Genomic DNA, 20,893 nt, shown 5'->3' with positions numbered 1-20,893 from the left:
GTGGTCTTAACAGATCTTACAGCTGCACCAGTCCTGGGTGCCAACAGCTTACCTTGGCTGGGGGTTTCTGTATTTGAGGGAGAAGCAAAACCAAATCTGTGCCTGGAGTGGACTAAGTCAAGTGGCCAGTCAGTGATGTCCACTTCACCCCCCACAAGCCATACTCAGCTGTACCACAATACCAGGCTCTCAGGCATATGTGCATGTGAGTTAGTGTGCCCTGTTTCTCACACACAAGCCTCAAAGGGCACAGGAATGCAGCTGACGGTGTCCACAAAGAGAGATGGAGGAGGACAAGCTGGCATCTGTGGGCCTTGTCCAATGGCAAGACGCCCCTCACCACCCCCGTGACGAGTGCCACCCCGCTCACACCGGCATTGCCAGTGGCCACGCGGCAGAGGGGTACGCCCAGGACCTTACCCCAGCCTGTCATCTTCTTTCTTGCGCATGTCGAAGTCCCTCTGAATGATCTGCCAGATGTGCTTGGCCTCCTCGTCCATCAGCTTCGACAAGTCCAGCTTCATACCCATGGCGGCCAGTCGACTCTCCTGACAAATGAAAGCAGACAGTGGTCAGGCCATTCGCGTGCCCACTCCAGTACCCACGCACCTGCGACCGGGCAGCCACCTGACGTCTCCTCCCTCATCACCTGAGCTGCTGGCTTTTAGTATTGAAATGCCAAAGAACTTCCGCCTTTCAAGTCTGAGTCATGGCATGAGAAGGCCGAGTGCCCCACGCATGGCCAAGCGCAAGGAATGCGGCACTCACCCCCGCCTGCACCCAACTGCCTTGGCGTCGCCAGTCGAGATGGAGCCAGGCGCAGAAGGCCTTCAACAGCGGGGGCTCAGCGTTCACAACCCGCATGTCCAGGACACCAAGTGACCAGTCACTAGGCTGGATGTCCCGGGCTCGAAGGACCGAATACTCGGACCTTCCACTTGCCCACCTGCTCACCTTTCCTACAGCCTTGCAGCTCCTAAGATAGTCAGGAGTTTCACCGTCTCCAAGATTTGCTCACCAGTGGGCACACCCTGCAGGCAGGCAGGCAGGCGATTCCTCTAGAGCCGAGACGGGCGCGTGTGACACCAGAAGGACGCCTGCCAGTCCCAAGTTATCTGCTGCTGCACTGTTTAATCAGAACTGAGGCAGTGGCCCCCTTAGCAAACATGCCAGAGACACGGCCCAATGAGCGGGCACAAGGCACAGGATTTCGCATCTCAAACAGCAGCAAAATGCCTGGCGGAGGACTTATGGAGCGGACCCCCTCTGCCTCTGTGCACCCTCCCCTTTGGATGGGGCCTCGTCCACTAAACGCATTCATCTGATTTACCTCAAAGTCGTCCTTCAGCTTTTTGTTAAATTGGCATATCAGATGGGCACTACCACCACACTGGCCCGTCAGCACTCACTGATTAGTAAATAAGGGCTTGACAGTCTGGGGTGCCCGAGCTGCGTGTTGGCCCAGAGCTGACCCAGTTGTACTCGGCTTAAGCTGCACACGTGACCCTTGCTTGTTGTCCAAATCTCCGGATTATCCTTGAGGGTCTCTCAATTCAGGCAGGAGCTTCAAAGCTACTTGAGAGGCACAGATAGTGAGTGGTCACTCAGACGCCAGTGGGCATTAGCCGCTGTCAGGCCCTCCGAGGTTTCAACATGACGAGCCTGCCGATGTTTCACATCTTCAGCTGGCAGTAACTGGCACAGGCTTAGTGTACACGGGGACAAGGAGGAATGTACAGAAATGGCACAAAGGCTGGCACTGCTGTCGCATTTCCAGGGTCCAAACCTCTTGGCTGGCTTAGACTGCGTGGCCTTTGCATATTCTCCCTGTGTCCATGTGGGGTCTTGTGTGGTGTCACTGACTGGCACGCCCAGACCCCATGACCCTGAGCTGAATTTAAATCGCGCAGCAGTAGGCATTGTCAGACCCAGAGCCGTTTGATAAGCAGGCGCCATTTTGATAGCGCCCGTTCACCTTCCGTGTCCCACATCACAAACTCCTGCCCTGCCCATTCGTTTCCGATCAGCTTTAACTTTTTTTTTCTAAATATAAAACGACTTTGGATAAAAGCACAAAACTGTTTCCTGCCACACACCGGGTGCCTTATTACGTCGCAGGCAGCGGGAACCTATGCCAGCAGCTTTAGAAGCAAGGCAGGCAGGAACCACACAGGATGCCAGTCCACCACCGTACCCACTCGCGTCGCCAGTTCCAGTGAGACACACCTCTTTAAGAGGACGTGAAAACTCCACAGGCAAGGATTTGTACCCAGGACTCTGCAGACATGAGGCGCTGTGCCACCCTCTCTGTCACCAGCGACACTTCTGATGAAAGAGTGACACGTCCAAGCGCACAGTCCACGTCCCGCTAATCGAAGGGCACCTCCCGCGAAAGATGCCGAGAAACTGGCCGCCCGTGGCCTCCCCACCCGGCCCTCCAGGCACACCAGACGGGAGCCGAGGGGACGCCGGCCCGACACAAACCTGTTATGCAAAATGAAGTCGCCGCTCCGGAGGGTGCGGATGCGCAAATGGAGCTGCCGCCGCTGCCACCGAGGACTTCACGAGCGGAAGGACGGGGCTCGGCGCAGAGCTCAACGGGGACAGCGGGCGTCCCAGCCAGCCGCGCGTATCCGAGAGGCACAGAAATCGCAGCCCCGACCGTCAGACGCGCACGGCGGGTCCTGGCACTGCCCGGTGCCCCTCCCGGCTCACAGCCCCTCGCTACGTTACCTTCAATGTGGACAATGTGCCCACCTGCTCTGCCCCTTTTGTAGATACCTTATTCTAATACAGCGACCCCTACTGTGTGATGAAGGTGCCCCTTCTCGCACTCGACGCTGCTCTTTCATGACAGTACTAGTCACATGTCCACAGGGGTGGTCTTCTACACACCAGGGACCCTTGAACATGTGTGACACGGCTGCCTCCTCAACAGTGTGGCTTCTGAACCATCTCGAGGTCTGCAGTGATGTGAAGCCCCTTAGGCCACACTGCATTGGCATTGCCATGTCATGGCACTTGCCCTCTCACTGTAGTGCAAAGCCCCAGGTCTGGAATTTCAGGTGCCATCTTTATCACCTCATACCATGGCAGGTCGTATCTCACAGACTTTGCTTTGCTCTGCTACTCACGGGCACCAATGCCCTGTTGATAAAGAGGAAAAGGTGATCTTGCCAGTTGTGATCGTGCCGGTCGGGGGCATTTCTGGATTCTTCAGCCTTTTGCTGTGACCAATGTCAGCATCATTCTGAAGAATCTGCCCACCCTGTGCCCATTCAGCCCTGTTCTGATTGGCCTCCTGAGCCACGCCCGGGCAACCTCCTCAGCGTCTCCACTTTCACTTTGGCCCACCACCCCGATGTCCAGCCTTTCAGTGACATCACATCCCCAGGATGTCGTCTTCTTCTGTCCTCCACAACGTTCAGAGACCGCTGGGCACAGCCCGGCACAAACGTCTAGGCATCGCGTGCATCTCTAGCTGCATTTCTTTTTTGCCAAGTTCCTTGGAGGTGAGATTCTCAGTGCCAACTGTGTGAGGTGCTCTGAAGATGGAGTCCAAGTCAAGGAGCGAGATGTGTGAAAATCTGCAAGGCGACTTTCACAACAAAAAGTCATCCACTGAAATGCCAGCGAGGCCTTTGCCCACAGGGTGAGTGAGTTCACCAGCTGAGCCAGTCCAGCCTCCGGTCACTCGCATGTCCAGATGCCCGTCACTGCAGGCACACATAGACTCTGGGCTAATTAACGCCTGGGCTCGGCTTCCTCTTCCTGCTTCACTGATCTAATCGCCATAAGGCAAGCAGATGATGGCAATCAGCATTAGACGGGCATCACTGCCAAGTTAAATGAGGTGACTGGAAAAACACACACACTCACACACACACTGCCAACTGAGGGCTCTCCATTACCTTTTTGGGCGATGATAGGTTTGCCACGTGACATGGCACCGAAGCTGGCACATTAGAGGTGATTGGAAGGCGCTATATTTGTGTAGACATAGTAGGGTGATTTGTGCTTACTTATATAGAGTGTGCATAGTGGACTGGGCACTGGACTGTTAACTTAGGGGCTGCTGGCCTGGCACCGAAAGGTACTATACACAACCAAGGCTGCACATCACTGTGAGCTCATCACAGGAACAACATGCTGGGTTGGAGAAGACGCCCATGACGGATTCGGGGAGCTGAGCCAACAGAGGAGACAAAGTGATGCCAGGGACCTGCCGAGCGGCCAGCTGCCTCTCTCCGTTTAGTGGCTCCCCAGCTATCCACCCTCTAGAAGTGTGACTTTAACTTGGAGGGGCCCTGGCTTGGACTGCCATCCAGCCTGCCCTCTGGTAAAACAGCAGAACATCTGCCAGCTGGGCACTAAGGCCTGAAATAGAACAACAAAAGCCAAGGATGGCACAATGTGGTCTGCACATGCGGGCACCAGCTGCGAGCCATCCCGCCACTACCTTTGATTCTCTGCAGCCCCGAAGACATTCAATAAGGAAACGACGTCCCTGGATGGCATCCAACTTCTCCAGATGAGCCACCAACGAGCACAGGCGTCCATCCAGCTTAATGGGCCGCCATGACCAGGGAATGGGACAGCCGGGTAAAGTGATGGACAGGCTGACCACCCATGCCAGCTCCCCATCACCTCAGGGAGTTGTGCAGGGCGCCCTCTCTTGGACTTTCTCTGCGTTTCAGGCTTTGGGACTGAGTCACAGGCTGTGGCAGAGGAGAGGTGGCCGTGCCGGGCAACGGGGTCAGCACTGGTGTGACACCCTGGCAACAGGAGATTTGTGCCCACCCTCCTTTAGATTGGATCTGTATAATCAATTCCCTTTGCCAAGGTTACCTTGAAAGGATTCCCAAATGGAGCCCACGGGTGGGTCACCTCCAGGTCTGTGACGTCTTTGACCTCCAAGGCCTCGATGACCGGGCAGCGACCAGGTGCCAAACGTCTATGTGACGAGGACATGCCCTGTGGGGCACTGGGCCCAGGAGTGCCAATAGTGTCCAGATAATCCAAATGATACCAAGGCATTTGCTGTGTAAGGCGCTATATAACACAAAATATCAGACACGGTGGCGAGGGGCTCAGATTCCGCAGCCAGTCACACGTGGTCTGTACCCATTCCAGTCCAGCAGGGTGGCCTCTCCACCTTTTGTACCCTCATGCCACAAAGCATGTCTGTTCTCTTCTGTCCTGCCAGCTGGCAGGAGCCAACTTCAAGCTCCACATGACATTTATGCCTGAACCTGGGCAGAGCGGTATGGAAAAAAAATGTGTCCTCTAGGTGCCACTGCTCACTGACTCAACCACCAAAGGTCTGGCGCCCTCTAGGCTACTTCTAGCCTCCACCCACCCACATTGACATGAATAGTGCTCTGTGACTGGCACTGTGGGTTGGTCCATGCCACCCCAGTGCCTCTTGTGTCAATCAAAGGTGTTTTGTGGGTACCAACAAAAACATTAAAAGGTGGCACACCCTTGTTTCTCACTGTCAGCTGCCAAGCTCAGTAGCCAAAAGGAGTGAGGGCACCGCCTCACACAAGTGCTGCAGGGCGCTATATGAGCCCACCAGGCCGGCACAAACTCTTTCTGGTTGCTTGCAGCTCGCGGCCCCCAAACTCTGCAATCCGCGAATCTCCTGATGTGTCCCAGCTGTGGCCAAGTTCCGAAGTTAATTTTGGGAAAAAAAAAACAAAAAATGGAAACACAAAAGTGGGTGGCGGGGAGGCGGGCGCATGAGAACAAGCGGGGGACACGTGCCAGTAAGGAATTTGTGTATCCAGGCAACAGGCCACAAGGGTGGGGGGGGGGTGTCGGACAGTATGACTCGGCCTTTCTCATTCGCCGACGCTCCTTCACTCTGCACTGCTGTGCCATCCTGCAAAAGGTGCCTGACGAGAGGTTCAAACTGGCACACTGCAGCACTTTCCAGTACCGTATATGAAGCCTCTCTATAAACGCTTACTGTGACTCAAAGGGGTCCGGCCTCTCCCACTGATGTCCCCTCGCCCAGCTCCTTTTGTGTCTCAGGCCCATCACAATCAACATAAAGCAAGCAAAGAAAAGAGAAGACCGAAATGGAAAGCTGTCCATGAGGCGGGCACAGGGCAGTGGAAGCACAACTGGGAGGTGGATGGCACTGAAGCTCAAATGCCATGTCCTGGACCGTGGCGGCTCTGTTGGCATGTTCTCCTTGTGCCCACTGAAGTGCAGCTCAGAGCCCTGTGGTGCTCCGTGGCAGCCCGTCTGGGTGTTGGTCTGACTTTGATGCCAATGAGGTCAGAATATGGAGAGGACAAAACACTGAGTGCAAACAGAGATGGGACCCCCATGCAGTGGGCTGTGACGGCCATCGTGTCCTCTTCACTGGGTGAACTTGGAACAGATAACATGGGCACCACATGGCACTGAGGCCCTGAAGGTGGCACCCTGTGCCCTTATTTTGTTTAGACCCCTATAGCCTGCCATTCATGAGGGGCGCTATATAACAAGGCTGCTCCTTTCATACCCACATGCTCAGCGGATGGGGACTGCTGGGATGGCGCGTCCAAAACAGCAGCTGCTCCTATTCAGTCAATCCAGAGCATGTTGGACGAGGCTCGGGTGACATGTGGTGCCCACCTTTGACAGGCATGCTAATGTGTGCCACTTTCCCAGTCAAGTCCTAATATGCAGCTGCTGTTTGCAGAGCTTGGCACAACTGGCACTCCAGCTGGCCTCAATTTGGTACTGAGGCTTAGCAGATTGGGGCCACTGCCAGGCAGCGAAGGACGTACATTGGGAAAAAACAATGGGGGCATCCAGCAGACCCTCCGTGATGAGTCATGAAGTCAGGGGTCTCATCAACCTCCAGTGGCTGCCTTAAATATGTAAGTCACACTGGCCACAAAAGATGCCACAAGCTCAAGGAACAGGGGCACACAACTGAAGCTGAATGTGCAGATATGGTGGGCATCTGCTGTGTCATTTATGCCAGGTGATCTCTGATTATCTAGCAGTACCTTCACAAGTGACCACCAGAAAAGTAAAGTGGAGCTCGGCCAAGATGGACTTTAGTCAGGAGACGCAGCAGCAGCAACCCTTCAGGTAAGCAGCGTCCATCACACTGGCAGACGAAAGAGACGCGAGGCCTCGAGCAATGGGGGTCCAAGGTCTGAACGACCAGCCAATCGTCAGGCAGGGCGGCCAAGAGAAGAGCTAGCACTGCTGCCCATCACCCCGTTCTCTTTGTGTGCCCTAACATGGAACAGGAGAGGTCCACTTCAGCGTGCGGGTGTCTGGGGGGGCACGGTGGCCCAGGAAATGAGCTCCATGAGGAATGGCATGCAAGTTCTCAGGAGTGGCATGCAGCTATCCTAAAAGTGAGAAGGCGACGTCGGTCAGCCCACCGTTGACTGGCCCACTTAAACAAGCTGTGGGTGCCCCATGATAGGCTGACCCTGATCCAACTGGATTAAGTGACTTCGGTCATGGACAGCTGGACGGGCAGCGGGCATGTATAATGGAATAATGGAAGGTGTGGGCCTCTGGGCAGCGAGTGACTTTCAGAATCGTCTCATGGCAACCTCTATCCAGATGTCTGCTCCGAGGGGTCAGCGTCCACCACGCCTCTGCCATTTCTCGTGTCTGAATGGTCTCGTAGAGCTGCAAGGGGCAAAGCCCAGGTGAGGGACGCTTGAACCCGAGTCCACACAACATGGAAACTCGGCTTGGCTCGAGTCTGCAGGCTCCAGCTGGTGACATCATGCAGAAAGCAGCTTCCAGACCAGCGCGGGCGGCGCGTCTGGCTTTCATTTAGGGAAGGACGTCAGCTGGCCAGCGCCCAGCGTGCTCTACAAGTTGGCCACGCACTCGTTAGCTCCGCCACACAGTCGCTGGAAGGCGAGCTGAGAGCTTCGTCCAGTCTGCTCTGCCTCCGTCTGTCCATCCAGAAGGGCCAGCGCTGAACGGTCAGGTGCCGCAGGAATATGACCAGGGTGCAAGCCTAAGTCGCCACGAGACTGGACTGCGCGCACTTTGCTCAGGTACGGGGGGCTCGGTTCGTGCACTTTCAGGATGGCATTGCCGGGTTACGATTGTCTGTGGTCAGCTGAAGGGATATTTTGGGCTCTTTGCGGAATGACTTATATAGCGCCTTTCACATGTCTGTTACATGTCACGACATGAGGACGGTGCCTTTCAGCCACTGCAGCCACTCCGTGTGGCATTCATTCAGCGCCGAGCTTTGCTGCCACCCTCGCCCTCCCCTGGCAGACGTTTCCATCTTACACCCATTTTTGGGCTTCTAAAATAAAGATGTCTGTTTTGGTGCGCAGAGCCTGTGGCGGTTTTTGCTCAACCAACTCGGCAGTGGGCATCGGGACTTGGCACACAGCTCCCGAACACGGGCGGTAGGATAGGACGGGATGCTGGGTCATCACTGCTTGTTGCTTCTGCAACGACCTCGAAGCACTAAAGTCGCTAATGAAGTTGAACGTCTGAAGGGTACATAAGCAAAGGGCTGCGGGCATCTTCCTTTTACTGTAGGGCGGTGCCGTCTTCTGGTAAAGTTTATAAGACTGGCAGCCTCATCCAAAAAGCCCACACTTGTGCAACTTTTAGGGTGGCAGCAAAACTGGAGCAGAAAGACGGAATTATGTGGGGGGCAGAGCCAGGAAGAAAATGAATGGTGCCAGTCCTCCATGTGCCTGTGCCAGGCTGCCTGTGTGCCCATTTACACCGATGCTGCCTCAAAGTGCCTGGCTGCTGCTGCTGCCCACTTCTCTAGACTTTGGTGTGCCAGGCTTCTACTCTGCTGTTGCAGTCCTTCATATGCCAGGTGGCATCTGTTAAGATGTTCTTCTCCAGGTGCCACTGCTGTAATCCTGAATGTGCCAGGCTCTTTTTGCACAGCAATAATCCTCGATGTGCCAGGCTGCTTCAGTCCTTCATATGCCAGTTGGTTTCTACAGCTCTTTCCGGTGTTGTTCCTGTTGTGCCAGGCTGGTACTGTGTTCTTTCACACATTGATGTTCTAGTCCGGTAGAATTTGTTGATATGCCATGCTCTTTCTACCCTCATATCTTTGTGCCAGGCTTCTTTTGCTCCTGCTGAGGTCTTCCATGTGCCAGGTCGCTGCCGTTTGACTAGACTTTGGTGTGCCAGCTTGTTTCTGCCCCTCATAATGTGCCCATCTTTGTGATTGGGTTGTTTCGGATTCTGCTCACACTGTTTCAGTCCTCGGTGAGCCCGGCGATTTTTACAATGCACTAGTCCTTTGTGTGCCAGTGTTACCACTGCTGTAATGTACCAGGCTGCTTCAGTGCTACTGCCGTTCTTGACATACCAGGCTGTGTTTCGTGCTTCCACCACCACTGCCATTGTCCTGTGTATGTCAGCCTGATTCTTGCAGTGCTGTTCTTCCAATTGTGCCAGGCTGGTACTGTGCTCTTTCTTTCCTTGATGTTTCTACGCTGTTACAGTCCTCGTTGTGCCAGGTGGTCTTTGCACTGCAGTAAGCCTCAATGTGCCAGGCTGCTTTGCCTGCTTAAAGCCAAGGAGGAAGGGTACGAAGCCCTTCCACTTCGTATGTCGCGTCCTTGCTGCTCGGTGGTTCATTTTGGCGTCACCAAAGCACAGACTTGCAGTACACACGCACGGCCAGAAGAGGCCGCCCCCGCACGCGCTTACACTCTCGGCTGACCTCGAAGCGCGCTCCCGTCCGCAAAGCCTTCCATTTTCTGCGCCCGCTTTTTCAGTCACGCGGTGGTGAGCAGCTGGGGATGCCAATCGCAGATGGCACACATACTTAAACGCCTTACAGAGAAGGGGATTTGTAGCCAAGCGGCAGAGCGGTTAGCTAAAAGGCACTATACAAGAAGGACCTCGGATGTGGACCGAAGAGAAGACATCATCGGGCATATCCGACCCCAGGGGGCCAGTGTAGCATTGTCACTAGGGGGCGCGATTCGGACACGATCGGCAAGCGTCCTTGTCTACTTTGCCAATTTCCATGCCCACCTGGATGCCCCCACCTCAACAAGCGCTTTCATTGTGGCATCCAAAGTGAGAGAACGAAAATGAAAATGTCAGATAAAAGATGGCGGCAGTTTAGAGAGACCGCGCTGAGCCGAAAGCAACGGGCTGTCAGTCCCAACGGCGCCAGTTCCATGAGCGCCTGTCTGTGTTCCAGCTACGCCAAAACTGTGAAGCAGGTGTCCACTGGTTGACTAAGGAAAGGCGCTATATAAAGCTCCCTCCCAAGACACTCGCCATTCGTCTGCCAAGCGGTCAGTGGCTCTGTGCCCAGCCTTGCATTGAAATGCACGTGCCATCACCTCAGGGCCATGCCGTCTAGTCCTGCAGGGTCTGCGTTGGGCCAGTAAGGCGTTGACGGGGTCTTGTGTAAGAGAGTGGAGATAAAGGGGCAGACGCTGGACCTGACTGGACCCCTGTGCAGCATCACAGTTTACCTGGTCAGAGTGGCCAGAGGTGGCACTGGTGCGATGATCTTCTGTGACGGGGAGGAGGCCACCACTACAAAATGATGTCACCTTCATTAACTCAAGGGAGGGATGGTCACAGGGAGAGCTCTCAGTGTAAATACAGGGAGGAGTATCACACAAGCAGGCCCCTCACCTCCGTCCTCTCGTCCCTCTAAATCCCATGCTGGGGTCACTTCTGGCCAAGTCCCAGGGACAGCAGCACAGCACACCCCCTAGACGCTCCAGGTGTGTTCTGGTTGGTGGGATGAGGGAAAGCAGCACTTTAGAGGCTTAAGCCCCCAATCTTTCCGCTCATTTTTTATTTATTCCAAAAGAATAATGCACATCAGCAAACTCCAGTCCTCAAGGAGGACAAGGCGGTTAAAGACCCCGAACGCCGCTGGTGGGATCTGTTTGGCTCAACTGGACCGAGTGGGTCGCCGAGCAGAGTCCTTGTTTGAGCTTTGACCTTCCGGTGTGGAGACTGTGCCCTCCGCCATTTCAGGCATTGCAGGCGTGGTGGTCCAGGAGCCCGGCCATTCGTGTCATTGTCTTCTTTTTGTTTCCCGCAGGGCATTGGTGATTCAGCACAAAATGAGGAAGCCTCAGCACTTGCCACTAGTTGCCCTCCTGGGCTTGGCATTGGTAGCCTGGCACTCCCCTGTCAAAGCTCAGGCTGGTAAGTTTGCTTTTAATCTCTCTGACACTACAACAGTATGGTGGGCTGCATTTCAGGTCCTTCTGTAAGGATCTGTCAGGGGGTCTATGTGTGAGTTCAGGGTAGGGAATGGAGGCAGAGAAAATGATGCCATGCAGCGGCCTAACAAATACCAGGGTTCAAAAAAGTGGAAACTTCAACGGGGCTGCAGAACATGGCGTGTCATTAGTGGCGCCAGCTCAACAACACGGGGCTGTACAATGTGCTGAAAGTGAAGCAGACGGGGGCCGCGGGTTCAAGGCTCTTCAAAGGGGCTGTTAGCAGTGAAGCTGGCGCCACTGAGTCCCAAACCTTGGGCACAACATCACCCAGCACAGTCCCGGGTTCAAGTGAAGAATTTGATTACACTAAAATAAATCAGCAAATGTGCAAACACAGCCAAACCGCAGTCTTCGTTCTCTGCTGCCGCTCCTCTCGTTGACGTTACCCCCTGCCTCCCGACTATGACCCTCCAAGGTGAGGTGGCAGGTCCTTTTAAGCTGGACCCAGGAATGGTTTGGCTGCCATAGTATGTCCCCTTGGAAGCAATTGTGGCTCATGTGGAAAACAGAGATGTCCCACCCCACTAATGGCACCAGGGGACCAGGCCAGACGTACCCTCACGTACCCCTGCGGGAGTCCAAACTGGGATGGCTTGGGACCACCACAGCCTGAGGTGTTGGAGGATGGAACTGCTCCTGGCCTCCGGCTTCTGCTGGTCCGTCCTTTATATGCCTCTGGCCGGGCAAGAAGTCACTTCCTGTCTGTCCTTCCTGCTCGTAAAGGGGTCTTCAAGTCCCCTGTGATTAGAAGGAATATCACGCTCTACTACGACAAAGCCTTGCTCTCCATAAAGGCCCTCCGGGGGACCAAAGAAGAAACAAGCGAGTGAAGGCTAAGCCTCCTGGCCTCTCCTGCTTCACCCAGCGGAGCGCCCCTCTCCTTTGGCTCATGCCAAGAGGCTCTCGTTAAATCCCACCCAAGTCCCCGATGCCCGAGGAGCCCATGAAGGCTTCAAAGTGTCTACCATCCCAGCCATTCATCTACAAGGGGCAACTTGTGGCTGAGAGGTCACTTGTCCTCTCTCCAGTCCCCAAGGCCTCTCGTACTTGTACTGGTGCCCTTGGCATAGCTAGACACCACAATTTAGGATTGTCAGGGCCGCCAACCGGAGCCTCTTTTGCCCCAATGAGTGTCTAGCACATCTCCTTGTTGCAGTTTGATCAAATAGCATAATTAACATCCAACATCGTCATAATCACGGAGCGTGAGGGGGCCGATCGGAGTCAAACAGACACGAGGCTCACCACAGCAGCCTCTGGCATGGGGTCGATTAACCCAACAGACACGAGGACTTGGGGAGAACACCCCGACAGCGGCCAATCCAAAGCCCGGTCCTACTGCCAGTTGGCCACCGTGCTCTCAAACCGCCGGGCTGGCAGTGCAGAAGGTGATGAACTAAAGGCCTAAAGTCAGGCGGACGTGACCTCAGGAAGGACGGCCGTAAAGAAGACCCATCTGTGGGTCCCCTTTAAAGGCCCAATGAACCCGCGCGCTGCCCTCTGCCACAAGTGTGACTGCGTGCCCGTGCCCTGGACGGAAAGTCCTCAATTGCTTTTCTCTCTTAAAGCCAGCGCCCCGGCTGTGACCGCAGATATAATCTTTCTAGTGGATTCATCCTGGAGCATTGGCAAAGATAACTTCCAATTCGTCAGGGAGTTTCTGTACAAAGTGGTAAAGGCTTTAAAGACGGGCGGCGGCGACTTTAAGTTCGCCTTGGTGCAGTACAGCGGATCCCCCAAAACTGAGTTCCAGTTAAGCACCTACTCCAGCGTGCAGGATGTGCTCTTCCACATTTGGAGCATGCCGTACTTGGGGGGGCGGCACCAGGACCGGCCTGGGCTTGGAGTACCTGATCGAGCAGCACCTGACGGCGGCGGCCGGCAGCAGAGCCAACGAAGGCGTGCCTCAGGTGGTGGTGGTGCTGACGGACGGCCGCTCCCAGGACGACGTCATCCCGCCGTCGTCAGTCCTCCAGTTAGCCGACGTCGACATGTTCGCTGTGGGAGTGCATCACGCGGTCGAATGGGAGCTCAAGGAGATGGCCAGCAAGCCGCTAGAGAGGCACATGTACAACGTAGCCAACTTCAGTGCCTTGTGCGACATAGTAGGCGATTTAGTGGACAATGTGTACGCCGCCGTGGCTCCGTCTGCGCCGGCGGAAGTGGCAGGAGTAAATTCGGACGTTTCAGGTAGCACCACATGACCATACTTAACCCCAATAACCCCCTCCATCACTAATAACGGGAGCAGTGACCATCCATTTTCTGCATTTGTCATTTGTCACCTGTGCTGTCATTATCCCCGCTGTGTTCCATAATTCACCGTAGTGCATGGTGCTAATGAAACACCCGGGCTGGGGTGGGCTGGGGAGGGGAGAGTGAATAGAAACGAGTCGGCAGCAGTGGCCCACACCTTATAGAGACCACGGGGGTCCTGACTCAGCGCCTGACACGGTAGAGGCCCAGTTTGGCTCCGGCTGATCTCACAATAAGCTGTGCCAGCGGACGGAGAGCCCAGTGTGCTCAGCAGCCCGCAGCTTGGCACCGGCTCTTCATCATCTGCTCAAACATTTGCCTTCAATTGTCCATTCAGCCACTGGGGCTTCCTGTGGAAAACTAAATTGCACTGCTGCTCTGGCAGCCCCGCCGAGTTGTTAGCCGCGCTCGCTGTTACTCATCGTTTTCCTTGGACCCACCAGCAAAGCCCGCAGTTCTGCTAAATTAACGACACGCTTGACCGTACTGCTGAAACGGAGCCACCACGCCATTCCCGAAAGCTTGCTGAACACAAGTGCCGTGGTGCGCTGCGCTCATCGGTAAGTAAGTGCCATGTAGTGGAGAGGACACTTGTCCTTGGGGGTCCAGGCCTGCGCCATCATGCTGTGTCATTATGTCTGTAAGCTGGAGCAGAGCCATTAACTTCTAACCTGTGCTAATTCTTGTCACTGTGCAAACTGTTTGTGATCATCCGCTTACTTCACACGCGCCCTCGTGTGTGTCAAATGTGCTCTACACGGTCATGAACACTTGGGCCCGCTTTCAGCACTGGGATGGCAGGTTGCAGGGCACTCCACTTCTCTGGCCAACGCATTGACTTAGGCCCACCATGCCACCCCAGCCACTCCTGGTTTCTGGGGACCTACTGGTGTTTTCTTCCGCCTCGCCAACTCTACTCCTATGTTTCTTGTTTGACGCTGACCCCAAAAGTGTAAATCGTCCTAACGTCAGCTTAATTAGTGGTGTTGTCCCACCTGCATAACATTTACACATCTGCATGGCGGTGGCTTTGTTCACCTCGGCCTGCCTTAGGACACGTAACCGGGCGAGGTGCCACGGCAGAACGTTGACATTGTGGGACGCCCCTCCATCCTTTCAGGGCCACCTGGAGAAAAGCTTCAAGTCAAACTTCACAAACCATGAAGCGCTATTACGGCCTGGTCCACGGTGGGCATCACCCCACCGTGGAATGTCTGGCCACACCTCGATAAGCCCAAAGTCTTACAGGGCAGGCGGTGGGATTTCCACTCGGCCTGCCACTCACAGGTAGACATTCCTGAACCCTCACGCACTTCTTAATAATGGACACTACGTTGAGATTAGCATTAGGCGATGTGGAAGAGGAGCACACAGCGGGTCTGAATCACGGCGCCCGACTGGCCTTCCTGGAACCGCCACATGTCGCTGCCGTTTTGCTTCCTCATTCGCTCCGCCACTCCAGGGTGGCATTTCCAGTACTAGAAATCCCAGTCTGATGCGAATCTCTGTGCACAAAAGGTGGCCAAGTGCGTCATGACCGGTAAGTGAAGTTTTTAACCTGGGTCTGCATTGTTAAGGTGGAGCGCAGAGGTTGGCGCCAGCAGGTGCTCTCGTTCATTTGGGCCTGGAAGTGTAATTGTCGCTCATCAGTGCCTGTGCCTCGGAGCAGCGCTCCCCAATGACGACGTCCCATCAGATCAGGCACCAGAAGCGGGCCGTCTGGGAGAGCCGGGCGCCACACCTCTGCTCATCTAGAATGCAGAACGTCAGCAGACAAGGACTGGGAGGTGATGTTAGCTCTGTGCCTGCATGGATTGACTTCATTTTAACACTTTCACGTTGCCTTTTTTTTGTTTTTCTCTTTTTAAAGCACAAGAGTCGACCGACCTTTTATTCGTAATTGACGGATCAGACAACATCGGAGCTGCTAACTTCCCGCTTGTCCGCGATTTTGTTCTTAATTTCATTGACAATCTCAAAGTGGGAGAGGACACGATAAGAGTGGCTGTAATGCAGTATAGCAATGAGCCTCAGACTGAGTTCTATTTAAATACGTACAGCACCAAAACCCAAGTTCTGGATGCTGTGAAGGAACTCAGATTCAAAGGAGGAGAAGAGGCTAACCTCGGTGCCGCTCTGGACGCAGTGCTGCAGACCCACTTTACGGAAGGTGCAGGGGGACGAGCAGATGAGGGGGTACCCCAGACCGTAGTGGTCGTCAGTGCTGGCAAGTCCTGGGAGAGATGGCCCTTAAGCAGGCCAGCATATATACGTTTGGAGTGGGGGCTGGCATCACGGAGTCCTCCGAACTTGAGCAGATCGCTACGGACCCCAGCTTTGTGTTTTCAACCACTGATCTGAGTGCCATTGACGTACTGCAGGATCAGCTGCTGCCATACGTTAGAGGGGTAGCCCAGCGCACTGTTGTCATTCATCGGTCCAGTGTTGTTGGAGAAGGTAGGTAATGAAGTCAACAGGTAAATACATTAAAGCAGAAAAAAAAAAACAAAAAACAGGCGGGACAAAAGTAAACGTGGTAGGCATGTCACCCACGGCCAGAGGCTGAATGCATGTCCAAGATGAAGCTCTTGCCAAGACCGACGCAGTGTGTGACTGCGAAAGAAGAGGCACGCTGGCCCGTTGGTGTCCTAAAGCTAACGGCAGGCAAGCCTTGTGGTGCGGCACGGCGTAGCTGCACGTGCCTCCTGACCTGTCATCAGCATGACGGCACCTGTGTGTCACACCTGGACACAAAGCGGGTCCCCACGAAGGGTAACTTCTGGGGTCCCAAGAAAAAAGGAGGAGCGACAAAAAGGCAAACATCTGACCCTATGGGCCGTGATGGCTGCCAGTGTCTGCTCTGCCCTCTGTGTTGCTGTCACTTACCATCGCTCATGCAATGCTTGTCCTTCTTCTCATTTCTTTGTTTGTGTGAGTTTTCCTTCCACATTCCTAAGAGTAGCATGGTAGGCTACTTGAAGATTCTACGCTGGCCTGGTGTGTGCAAGTGTGTCCTGTGAGAGGCTGCTGCCCAGGTGCCCGAGTGCTGCCTTTTACCAGGGGATAGGTCCCATGTTCCACTTGAGAAGTATGTAAGAAAATGGACTGGGTGTCTTTGAAGAGTCTTTGTCCTTTTAGTTGTCACACAGTTTGTTTTGTTTGAGTGGACTGCAAGGGCAACTTGATCAGAATGTCTTGAACTTCAGCAAGAAATGTAAATCCTGAAGTGCGTTTGACTTCTCACCCAGGAGAGCTGCACTGTGCCCAATTTCACTTGTCATTCCATATTACTAAAGCATGGTGCCCACTCCCTGTCCTCTGTCCCCGTGCATCACTATTAAGTGACTCATTGTGCACAGATATGCTGCCCTTTGTTCTTTTTCTGTTCAGGTTTATTGGTGGTCTTAACAGCAATGTTTCCTCCATGTCAGTACAGGCATCAGTACTCACCTTTTCCTGTTTTCTTCCACAGACCAGAAGGATATTGTCTTCCTCATTGATGGCTCTAACAATGTTGGAGATGACTTTCCAAGTATCCGTGACTTCATTTTACGATTCATTGAGCCTCTTGATATTGGCATTGACCAGATCCGTTTTTCTGTGATCCAATATAGTGACCAGCCAAATGCAAATTTTTATTTGAATACGTACTCCACCAAAGAGCAAGTTGTCAGTGCAGTTAATGGCATGACCCTTTTACAAGGAGATTCAGCAAACCTTGGTGCTGCACTAACCTTCCTGAAAGACACTGTTTTCACACAAACTTATGGAAGCAGAATTTCTGAGAAAGTCCCACAGATCTTGATAGTCTTGTCTACACAGCGTTCCCGAGATAGTGTACGGAGTCCTGCCATTGCTCTTAAAACAGCAGGAGTGGTGCCTCTCACCATTGGCGCCAAGAATGCCAATGCCAATGAGATGAAAATTGTGGCTATTGACCCTTCATATTCCTTTGTTGTCAGTGATGTTCCTGTAATTTCTGCAATAGAGCAGCAGATTTCATCCCTGGCAACTGCCCTCACCGCTGAGGAGGTTGAAACATTGGTATCAAAAGGTAAGCTTACTTTTAATTGGTTTTTATTACAATTACATCTACTCTCAAAGTACAATATTAGATTTCTTGACATGGTAGACTTTTTCAAACTGTTTTAGATAGATAGATAGATAGATAGATAGATAGATAGATAGATAGATAGATAGATAGATAGATAGATAGATAGATAGATAGATAGATAGATAGATAGATACTTTATTAATCCCAATGGGAAATTCACATTCTTCAGCAGCAGCATACTGATACAATAAATAATATTAAATTAAAGAATGATAATAATACAGGTGAAAAAAACAGACAATAACTATGTATAATGTTAAATATTAACGTTTACCCCCCCCTGGTGGAATTAAAGAGTCGCATAGTTTGGGGGAGGAACGATCTCCTCAATCTGTCTGTGGAGCAGGACAGTGACAGCAGTCTGTCGCTGAAGCTGCTCTTCTGTCTGGAGATGACATTATTTAGTGGATGCAGTGGATTCTCCATAATTGATAGGAGCCTGCTGAGCGCCCTTCGCTCTGCCACAGATGTTAAACTGTCCAGCTCCATGCCAACAATAGAGGCCTGCCTTCCTCACCAGTTTGTCCAGGCGTGAGGCGTCTTTCCTCTTAATGCTGCCTCCCCAGCACACCACTGCGTAGAAGAGGGTGCTCGCCACAACTGTTTGATAGAACATCTGCAGCATCTTATTGCAGATGTTGAAGGAAGCCAGCCTTCTAAGGAAGTATAACCGGCTTTGTCCTTTCTTGCACAGCGCATCAGTATTGGCAGTCCAGTCTAATTTATCATCCAGCTGCACTCCCAGATATTTATAGGTCTGCACCATCTGCACACAGTCACCTTTGATGATCACTGGGTCTATGAGGGGTCTGGGCCTCCTAAAATTCACCACCAGCTCCTTGGTTTTGCTGGTGTTCAGGTGTAGGTGGTTTGAGTCGGACCATTTAACAAAGTCATTGATTAGGTCCCTATACTCCTCCTCCAGCCCATTCCTGATACAGCCCACGATAGCAGTGTCATCAGCGAACTTTTGCACATGGCAGGACTCCGAGTTGTATTGGAAGTCCGATGTATATAGGCTGAACAGGACCGGAGAAAGTACAGTCCCCTTGTGGCGCTCCTGTGTTGCTGACCACAATGTCAGACGTGCAGTTCCCAAGACGCACATACTGAGGTCTGTCTTTAAGATAGTCCACGATCCATGCCACTAGGTATGAATCTAATCCCATCTCTGTCAGCTTGTCCCTAAGGAGCAGAGGTTGGATTGTGTTGAAGGCGCTAGAGAAGTCTAGAAACATAACTCTTACAGCACCACTGCCTCTGTCCAAGTGAGAGAGGGATCGGTGTAGCATATAGATGATGGCATCTTCCGCTCCCACCTTCTCCTGATATGCAAACTGCAGAGGGTCAAGGGCGTGTTGAACCTGTGGCCTAAGGTGGTGAAGCAGCAGCCTCTCCATGGTCTTCATCACATGTGACGTCAGAGCAACAGGCCGAAAGTCATTCAGCTCACTAGGACGTGATACCTTTGGGACTGGGGTGATACAAGATGTTTTCCAAAGCCTCGGGACTCTCCCCTGTTCCAGGCTCAGGTTGAAGATGCACTGTAGAGGACCCCCCAGCTCCGATGCACAGACCTTCAGCAGTCGTGGCGATACTCCATCTGGACCCGCTGCTTTGCTGGCACGAAGTCTCCTCAGCTCTCTGCTCACTTGCGCTGTTGTTATTATGGGTGGGGATGTTTTTCCTATGCTGGTATCAGCAGAAGGATGTGTGGAGGGTGCAGTACTCCGAGGTGAGAGTGAGAGTGGGTTAGGGTGGTCAAACCTGTTAAAAAAGTTGTTCATTTGGTTTGCTCTCTTCACGTCTCTCTCAATGGTGGTACCCCGCTTCGAGCTGCAGCCAGTGATGATCTTCATCCCATCCCACACTTCCTTCATGCTGTTATTCTGCAACTTCTGCTCCAGCTTTCTCCTGTACTGCTCCTTCGCCGCCCTGAGTTGGACTCGGAGTTCCTTCTGCACGCGCTTGAGCTCATGCTGATCACCGTCTTTAAAAGCCCTTTTCTTCTGATTCAAAAGGCCCTTGATGTCACTTGTAATCCATGGCTTGTTGTTAGCATAGCAGCGTACTGTTCTTACTGGAACTACAATGTCCATACAGAAGTTGATGTAGTCAGTAGTGCAGTCAACAACCTCCTCAATGTTCTCACTATGAGATCCCTGCAGGATATCCCAGTCTGTAGTTCCAAAAAGTTCTCTCAGAGTATTCTCAGCCTCCGGGGTCCACTTCCTGAATGATCGTGTGGTTACAGGTAGGACTCTAACTTTTGGTTTATAGTGAGGCTGAAGCTGAACCAGGTTATGATCTCCTTTCCCAAGCGCAGGCAGCGGGGTGGCGCTGTATGCGTCTTTAACGTTTGCATACAGTAAATCAATAGTCTTATTTCCCCGGGTGTTACAGTCCACATACTGGGAGAATGCAGGCAATGTTTTGTCCAGCGTCACATGGTTAAAGTCTCCAGCGATTAGCACAAGCACCTCAGGGTGCTGCGTTTGTAACTTAGCAACATCAGAATGGATGATGTCACTCGCTGACTCCACGTCTGCCCGAGGAGGAATGTATACAATAACAACAATGACATGTCCAAACTCTCTGGGCAAATAGTAGGGACGTAAACTTACAGCCAACAGTTCGATATCCCTGCAGCAAGTGGAGATTTTGACGTTAACATGTCCAGAGTGACACCACCGTGTATTAACATAGAGAGCGAGTCCTCCTCCTTTGTGCTTACCACAGGTACTTGCATCTCTGTCCGCTCTAACTGTGCTAAACCCGGGTAGCTCCACGTTGGCATCTGGGATGGTGTTATTTAGCCACGTTTCGCAGAAACACAACAAACTGCATTCTCTGTAGGTCCTTACATTTTTCACCAGCGCAGCCAGTTTGTCGATCTTATTTGAGATTGAGTTTACATTCCCCAGAATCACAGAAGGCACCGAAGGCTTGAAACGCCACTTTCTCGCAAGCCGCTTCTTTTTTAGCTTAGTGCCGGCTCTGCTGCCACGATACCGCCTTCTTACCTCGTCGGGTAAATATGGAACCACACCGGCACTGGCATTTGTTCTCAGCGCCCGAAGTTGAGTACATTGAATAGGCAAGTCTCGGCGTGTTAAAATCCATGCCCATGTTGTAAAAGTAAGTGTGTCCAGGGAAGGAATCCACATAAAATAAAGTGGTAGGAGTGATCAATAAATAAAAATAGAAAAATAAAAGTAGAAAAGTACACATACATATACAGTCATACACGGAGCTGCTGAAAAGGCTGCCACTCACGGCGGCGCCGGATGCATGC

At 52.8% G+C, this 20,893-nt stretch overlaps 2 protein-coding genes across 2 annotated transcripts in view; both read left to right on the top strand.

The window, feature by feature from the left end:
• Window positions 1-7,862: 7,862 nt before the first annotated feature.
• On the top strand, window positions 7,863-15,975 carry LOC114644633 (collagen alpha-3(VI) chain-like). Its single transcript, XM_051925373.1, has 4 exons — window positions 7,863-8,030; window positions 11,042-11,148; window positions 12,797-13,418; window positions 15,355-15,975. The coding sequence occupies exons 2-4, from the start codon at window positions 11,064-11,066 to the stop codon at window positions 15,386-15,388; spliced, it is 741 nt and encodes a 246-aa protein (XP_051781333.1). The 5' UTR covers window positions 7,863-8,030; window positions 11,042-11,063; the 3' UTR covers window positions 15,389-15,975.
• Window positions 15,728-20,893, top strand: part of LOC114644628 (collagen alpha-3(VI) chain-like) — a 46,251-nt gene continuing 41,085 nt past the window's right edge. Inside the window, 2 exon segments of the mRNA XM_051924801.1 lie at window positions 15,728-15,941; window positions 16,921-17,538. Of these exon segments, the coding sequence (XP_051780761.1) occupies window positions 15,728-15,941; window positions 16,921-17,538 (832 nt within the window).

This window comes from Erpetoichthys calabaricus, chromosome 3, assembly GCF_900747795.2.
Source record: "Erpetoichthys calabaricus chromosome 3, fErpCal1.3, whole genome shotgun sequence".
Lineage (NCBI taxonomy): Eukaryota > Metazoa > Chordata > Cladistia > Polypteriformes > Polypteridae > Erpetoichthys > Erpetoichthys calabaricus.
The sequence above is the reverse complement of the archived record's forward strand: the minus strand, read 5'-3'. Positions and strand labels throughout refer to the sequence as shown.